The 7301-nt window shown below is 57.1% G+C and overlaps 3 protein-coding genes across 3 annotated transcripts in view; all 3 read right to left on the reverse strand.

Moving 5' to 3' along the window:
- Window positions 1–127: 127 nt before the first annotated feature.
- Window positions 128–2505, reverse strand: BBA_03879 (acyltransferase-like protein; the record flags this gene model as incomplete). Its single annotated transcript, XM_008598976.1, has 2 exons — window positions 128–2188; window positions 2266–2505. The coding sequence occupies 2 exons, from the start codon at window positions 2503–2505 to the stop codon at window positions 128–130; spliced, it is 2301 nt and encodes a 766-aa protein (XP_008597198.1).
- Window positions 2506–4495: 1990 nt separating this feature from the next.
- Window positions 4496–6468, reverse strand: BBA_03880 (RING-10 protein; the record flags this gene model as incomplete). The annotated part of the gene is made up of 2 exons (XM_008598977.1): window positions 4496–5710; window positions 5773–6468. 2 exons carry the CDS (start codon window positions 6466–6468, stop codon window positions 4496–4498), a joined length of 1911 nt encoding a protein of 636 aa, XP_008597199.1.
- Window positions 6469–7057: 589 nt separating this feature from the next.
- The window catches only part of BBA_03881 (Ubiquitin subgroup), a gene marked incomplete at both ends in the record, with an annotated part of 896 nt that continues 652 nt past the window's right edge, over window positions 7058–7301 (reverse strand). Inside the window, one exon of the mRNA XM_008598978.1 lies at window positions 7058–7242. Within this exon, the coding sequence (XP_008597200.1) occupies window positions 7058–7242 (185 nt within the window). The remainder of the gene's footprint in view (window positions 7243–7301) is intronic.

Consider the following 7301-nt stretch of genomic DNA (forward strand, 5'->3'; position numbering starts at 1 on the left):
TCAAAAATGTAAAATGAAATCGAAGAAAAAAAACCAGGACCAAAGTCAGACGCTTAACTCAGTTCCAAAGAACCAAAAGTAGACAAATACGAAAGCTCGAGAAATAAAGCCACTTTTCAAAACGCCCTCACATATCCTTCTTCCTCGCCTCATCGTAGCCCTCGTCATCACTATCATCAGCCTGATCGTCCCCACCCGTCTCCATCTTCATCTTGTCCGATTTTCTGCGCCGGTCCTTCATTGCTTGCCGAATCTTACGGGTCGCCTCGTTGAAGCCCTCGGCCGAGTCGAGCGTCGTGAAGCCGCTTATGGGAAACGCGCTCTGGCCCAGCCCACCCCCGGCGCTGCTCGATCGCGACCGGCTACGCGACCGCGACGGCGGCCGCGTCGAGAAGATGCCCACGTGTCCAATGTTGCTGAACGAGTCGTTGCGCGGCAGCGTCCGCGATGACACCCCGTCCACCGGAGGATCCACAAAGATGTCGATGCTTGCCTCGCTGTCGCGCCGCCGGCCCTCGCCCGCCGGTGTTGGGGGCTCGTGCTTGGCATCGGGCACCAGCCGCGTCTTTTCAAAGTCGTCAAACATTTCCGGCCCCAGCTCGTTGATCACGTCCGTCACCTGCGCGCTCAGCTTGGCCCGCTGCTCCCGCAAGCGGTGGATGTTGTACCCCGACGATGGAAATACGCACAGCACCAGCGGCCGAAGCGACTTGAAGATGTCCATTCCCACCTCGCCAAAGCGCAGCGCCGCAAACGTGATGCCGATGATAGTGGGCCACACCATCAGGTACACGAGCCAGAGAGGCAGCGCCGCCGGCACCAACCCCCAGAAGCGGTCGTACCAGACGCGCGCGACAATCAAGATAGAGTAGATATGGTAGACTGTGGGCGCCAGGCCGAGCGCGACGAGAATTTTCCACGTTGCCATGACATCACGCCCGCGAATCTTGACCGTTGAGCCGGCGAGCGCCGTTTTGGCCTTTTGGCGGCTAATGATTTTGGTGGCGACAAAGATGGGAGAAAAGAGGATGAGACCCGGCAGAGAGCAGAAGAAAAGAAGGATGAGCTTGGCGGAGCGGTAGAGAAGCAGGGCAAGTACGACGAAAAAGTTAAGCTTGGCGTACTGAACCTGGTGGTCCTTGAGGTTAAGGTAGCGCAAACGGGCGTTATACTCCTTGACGCTCCGCGACAAGGCCAAAATGCGCTCGTCATCCTTGTAGCGCTCGTAGCCCTGCGACAGCCGGCGGTTGAGCTCGACGACGAGCGGCAGCGGCAGCTTCTTGCCGGTCGGGTTGTAGAGGCGGCGCGCGGCCTGTATCATCATAAGGGTGTCGTAGTCGGGTGCCGACACGGTGACGGCCCCGAGGGCCTGATGTACCGTGTCGAGCAGCTGGCCAATGGCCTCGCGACGCTGGTTGTTGCGGTACATGTCGACGAGGCGCGGGGGAATCTCAAAGGGGCTGCCAAACTCGACGACGGCGCGGGAGCGAAACTTGTGGGCGTGGAAATAGTTCATACCGACGGGCACAATCTTGAGGCCGCAGGTGGGCGACTCAGCGAGCGCGCCGAGGGCCATGATGGCGACACCGGCCTTGAGCGGCAGCAGCTCGGTGCGGTCGTGGGAGCCGCCCTCGGGAAAGATGCCGACGCAGCCGCCGTTGCGGAGGCGGTCAAAAACGGCCTCGTAGACGCTCGTCTGGTCCGTATGCGGAGCGAGCTTGTACTTTGTGCCTTTATAACCGGGCGCGACGCCGCGGAGGCCCTTGTTGGTGAAGCGACCGTCGTCGTCGATGTCGTCACGGCCAGTGAGCTGCTGCATGGCGAGGCGGCCTTTAAAGGGCCGTTTGAGGCGAACCTCGTCGGGACCGAGAATGCGCTCAATATTCATGCTCTCACCGTTGACGCCCTTGGCCGAGGGCAGGAACAGCATACCCTGGACCTCGCCCTCGCCCTCGCCGAATTTGGTGCCCACGCCGCGGATCAGCGTCGGATCGCCGATCGGGTCCGGCATGTAGATGGTACCTGAGCCGGGCGTAGCGGCGTCTTGGGCGCGCCCGACGGGCACCGACGATACCTGCCGCGAGGCCCAACCGATGAAGCCGTGGACCGACTTTTGCGCGATCAAAAGGGAGACGCGGCGGCCGGCCTCTTTGCGGAGGGTGCGCTGGAGGATGAGGCCGTCGACAAACTGAGCGGGAGAGGGGTTAGCGTCGCCGTCGTGGCAGCAAGCTGTCGGAGCTTCAACTGTAGAGAAAAGTTCCGTACCTGATTGGCATGAGGTCCAGCAACGAACAGGACGGGACCTGACTGCGGCACCTTCCATGATCCGCGCGAGACCACCTCGCGGAAGAAGAGGTCGGCGACGTTGCCCATGACGTGAAGAAAGAGGTCATACTTCCAGTTGACCATGGGGTAGAGCTCTTTTTTCTGATTCTGCTTGTGCTTGGGGCCCGCGACGGCGGAGGCAGGGCCCGCGGGCTTTTCTGCCGTGGCCTGCGAGGCCATCTCTGTAGTCGGGCGTCGGCGCGGGGGAAGCGAGTGAGGGTCGAGGAAGGTAGTTAGGTATGAAAGGTCTGCGCGTCTCTGCCGTTATCTTTTGAACGCGCAGGGCCCGGCTCGCGAATGATTATATTTAACGAGTAAAGATACGGAAAATGTCGTTTCGAATCGGATCGGTCAGGTGGGAACGGGGAAAGAAGGATGGAGGCAAGTGGTTGTATTGTTTTTAAATGTCGAGTACTCGAGAGCGCAGGGCCAAGATTGGTGAGGAGAATGGTTGGGCGGCGCCCAGCTGCAGCTCTAGGTCATCGAGTGGAGACCTCTGTTGCTGCTGCCAGCCATCAGCCATTGGAAAAAAGAAAGCAACAAAAAAAAAAATGGACAACCAGGCCCATCATGGCAAGACAAGGCACAAGGGATGATCCCCGGATGGCGCTAGGCATGTGGATTGGCTTCTTCGTTTTCAAGCGTCGCGCCGCCGTTTACGGATAGGTAGCTGAAGGTTTGGAAAAGACCGTTTGATAAGGTACGGATAGGTAAGTTAGGTACCTCGCGTTTACCACTAGGAAAAGCTCGCAGCACGAGGGCAGTATGACTACACCGCAATAAACTCGATGGAAATGCATGCTGCTGCAGAAAAGGCTGCAATCGAACACGGCTTGCATGTGACGCCATTATCTCATCCCTAATCATCATCTTCTCCGTATACATGCGCTCTTTTCCCTATTCTCCGGCCTCACCTTGACCACATCCCGCCACACTTACCGCAAGGAGGTGCATAAGCCCGGCCCGAATGAACTGTTATCAGGAACCATAATCTATAATCGCGCTATCAGGCGCAGACGGTTTCCATCCGGAATGCCTTGCATATGCAGCCCACAACCACCTCTCGCCGCTGACCTCGCGGCCTCGGCACGCCGGAAGCGGTCATGATGTCCGGCCTGCGGGCAAGGCTGTCGTCTCTGGTCGAGCCCCATCGCTCTCCCGCGGCGCCGAAATGCAAAGGTATTGCAGGTCGATTACGAAGATGCAAACTGCTTTGCTCTTCTGCACTGAAGATGGTGGTACAAAACAGCAAATACGGCAATGGATAGCACCCATGCCTGTCGTCGTCAATTTACATGCTAACTACACACCACAGCCTTGTCACAGCCACAAAATGCAGAGGCAATCGCGGCACCTGATCAATCTCCACTGCCCCTAAAAAATTTCTTCCCGGCCGAGAACAAGGAAAAAGAAAAATTCATTCAAGCTCCGAGCTGTCAGAAAGAAATTGGCTTGTGACAGCGGCCTGGCCCGCGCCGTCCACCCGGTCGGTGGGTTCGGACAGCCCGACGGCTTGCTTACCCTCGGACGTCCTTTTCTGTCTCCGGTCTTTCCCTCGGTCGACCAGACTGTGCGACAAGAACACGTCGAAAAAGAATATGAGGTTTTTTTCTTTTTCTTTTTTCTTTCTTCCACCGTCTTGCTTAGTATTTGCCATCGAGTTTGGAGCACATCCTCCTTTGAATAGTCGTGAGAGGTCAACGTGGACACGACAGAGGAAAACGGGCCAAACAAAAGTCATAAGCTCAACAGCAAGTAAAACTTTGCCTTTTCCATGTGTATCAAGACCTGATCTTGTTTTTTTCTCCTCCGCGTTTACTTTGAGGTTGAGAACGCGACCACAGGGTGGCTGCATGCACCATGCAAAACCACGGCATGCTCAGTGGGTTGTTAAGAACAAGGCCAACTTATTACGTGGTTCAGCAAGCGGAAACGTTGAAATGGGCCAACTCGTGAGAAGCATCAGAATGTGAATAAAGTGCCACCCGGGAAGCAGGAGGAGATGGCACAGGAATACGGTACATCACGACGCTAACTTACATGCAGTGAACACTTTTCACAGCATGCCATAGAAACCAATACATGTGTATAGTACTACTGTGAACAAGAATGCAATATTAATATCGCTCCCATAATATACAGTTTAACGCTTATCCAAGTTTCTCTCCATTTACCTCTTCCCCCTTCTCCTACTCTTCTTCTCCGGCACACTCGCACTTCCCCCCTCCAGCTCGCCCCCTTCCAGCTTTCCCTGCATCTCCATCTGCTTCAATTTTTCCTGCCCCGAGATAAACATGCTCAGATCCCGATTCATCTCCCTCAGCTCCGCCATTTCCTCTGTCAGCGTCTTGAGCTGCCTCTTGGTCTCCTCGCTCTCCGTCCCCAGGTGCTCGATGCGCTTCATCAGCCCTTCGCTCACGCGCTTCTCCTCCTGCAGCGCCTTGCTCAGACTGCGCGCCAGCGTCTCGCTTTTCTCCGCCTTTGCCCGCTCTCGTCCCAGGTCCCGCTCGAGCTGCGGCAGCGTCTGCATGCTGAGCGTCTGGAGACGGTCCTCGAGCGCAGACTGCTGCTCCCGCGCGCGTACCGCTTGCTGGGCGGTCAACTCGGCCGCCGCGGACGCCTTGGCCGCCTTGTCGACGGCTTTGCTGAGAATCTCTTCGTAGTAGGCGCGCTGCGACTCGAGCTGGCTGGTGATGAGGTGAGTGTACTCGAAACCCATGTTGTCGAGCTTGGCGCGCGGCACCACGTCCTCGTCCTCTGCCGCCGCGCGAGGCTCTGCGCTGCGATCGCTACTACGCCCTGGCAGCTCAACGACCTTGCCGTCGCCCTTGTCGCGGATCAGACGGTGCACCCACACGTCGCCCGCGTAGTCCCAGACGTACTGTGTCTCGAGCTCCAGCGCGAAGCTGTGCGCCGTCTCCTTCCAGTGGTCCTTGGCGTGCGCGCCCTTGTATCGCCCGCACCCAACGTACCCGCACACAAGGCAAATCCACAGGTCGTCAGCGCAGTCGCACACGCTGCACAGGTTAGAGACGTGCGAGCCAAAGGGCCGGCTAAGCGGGTTCGCGTCGGCGAGGGCTGCGCTGCCGGGTGCCGCATTGGTGAAGCGGCACACGGGGCAGCCGCCGCCTTTCCAGCTCTGCAGACACGTGCAGTGAAACACGTGCGAGCACGGAATCGTCATGATGCCGCTCGTCTCGTCCATGCGCTCTAGGCACACGGGGCACGTCGGGAGTTCCACCAGGTTCGGCGTCGGCGGCGGAAACGGCTTTGGCGTATTCGAGACTGGTGCCGATGACGATGATGGTATCGACGGTAGGGTTAAGTTGCGTGCCGAAGACTCAAAAGTGATACTCTTTACAAACACGACGTGGCAAACCTGCGGCTGCAGACAGGTCAGCACATTATTCTCTTTCCTTGCAGTTTCTATGTCGGCGAGGTGCATACCTCCATCGTATTAAACACGGTCCCGTCAAACTTCTTCTGCCACTCCCTCGCCACTTTGCCGTGGCGGAACTTGAGTAGCACCAGATATCTGTTCATCTTGTCCGTCATGACCATGCGGCAGTGGCTAATGTCCCCACGCCATCGCTCGCCGACAAACCCCCAAAGGTCGCCGGGCGCCATGTACGCCGGCACCGCGGGCACGCATAGCGTTGAGCAGTCCGGTTCCTCCTCTTCCCCCTCCTCTCCGACACCAAACTGCTCCGCCACCACGCCACGGCTCTCCTGCTCGTCGCGATAAAAGTGCACCACGCCCCAACCCACGTTTGTGCGGTGCGTGTTGAGCCGCACGCAGGCCGCCTTGGTCGCCGTGCCCGAACCGGCAAAGCTGGGCCCTAGAGACGGGGCCGCCGCGATGGTGCCGCCGTTCCTGCTCGTCTCAGCTTCCATAGCCGGATCAACCGTCTCAATGCTCACGCGGCCGAATCTCCAGTCCAGCGTCGACGCTTGCGGCTCGACCCCGTTTTCTGAAGCACCTATATCGTCGATCTGTCGAGAATGCGCCGGCAAGTCGCCAAACACGCTTGTCTGTGGTGTTGGCAGCCAAATGTGGTCGTCGTCGTCCGCAGTGATGCGCGACGCAGTCGGGTCGCTCGTTGGATACAGCTCAAATTTCAAGTGGTAATAGTACGAAGGCATGGCCAGGTTCTTTCTGATGTGCTACCGTCCCCCTCCTTTCTCCAGGGAAGTTGGCGGCGCTGTGGCCTCCTTTTGCAGAGTCCTTGTCGCCCTGGGCGGTTTCGTTGGCCTCTGTTTACTTCGGTGGCAGAGTACGCCTCGAAGAAAAATGCTCTCGCCGTGAGTACATTAGACTCATTATAGTAATGCTTTACCCCGTGTCGCGCAGTCGATAGCCCATATAGATTAGCTGGACGCAAAAAGCTGATGCTCTAGGAAAGTTAACCTGAAGCTTTTGCCCCTCGTGGCAGAAAAAGAATTGTACGCCCCCACCATAACAAAACATGTCACTGGTGGGGTCGCCACCTCGCTCTGTCCTACAAAAATACTCAACAACGCGTTTGCATACTGCGCTCGGATACATCACAGAATGCACAAATTGTTTACGAGTTCAAGTGACTCTGTATTGGCGCAGCGCTGTAATCGCTGTCTGCGCAAGTGGTATAGCTAAAAGAATACAATGTGGCCCAGGCTATGCCCGCCGCTTATCGTAGTGTCCCAACGCCTCAAAAGAGTATCATAAAAACACAAACACGAGCGCATTCGCTCCCTAGTTACCACCACGCAGACGAAGAACCAAGTGAAGAGTGCTCTCCTTCTGGATGTTGTAGTCGCTCAAAGTGCGACCATCTTCCAGCTGCTTACCAGCAAAGATCAAACGCTGCTGGTCAGGAGGAATGCCTTCCTTGTCCTGGATCTTGGACTTGACATTGTCAATGGTGTCCGAAGACTCGACTTCCAAAGTAATCGTCTTTCCAGTCAGAGTCTTGACAAAGATTTGCATACCACCACGG

Source organism: Beauveria bassiana (genome assembly GCF_000280675.1).
Source record: "Beauveria bassiana ARSEF 2860 unplaced genomic scaffold BBA_S00008, whole genome shotgun sequence".
NCBI classification, from domain to species: Eukaryota; Fungi; Ascomycota; class Sordariomycetes; order Hypocreales; family Cordycipitaceae; genus Beauveria; species Beauveria bassiana.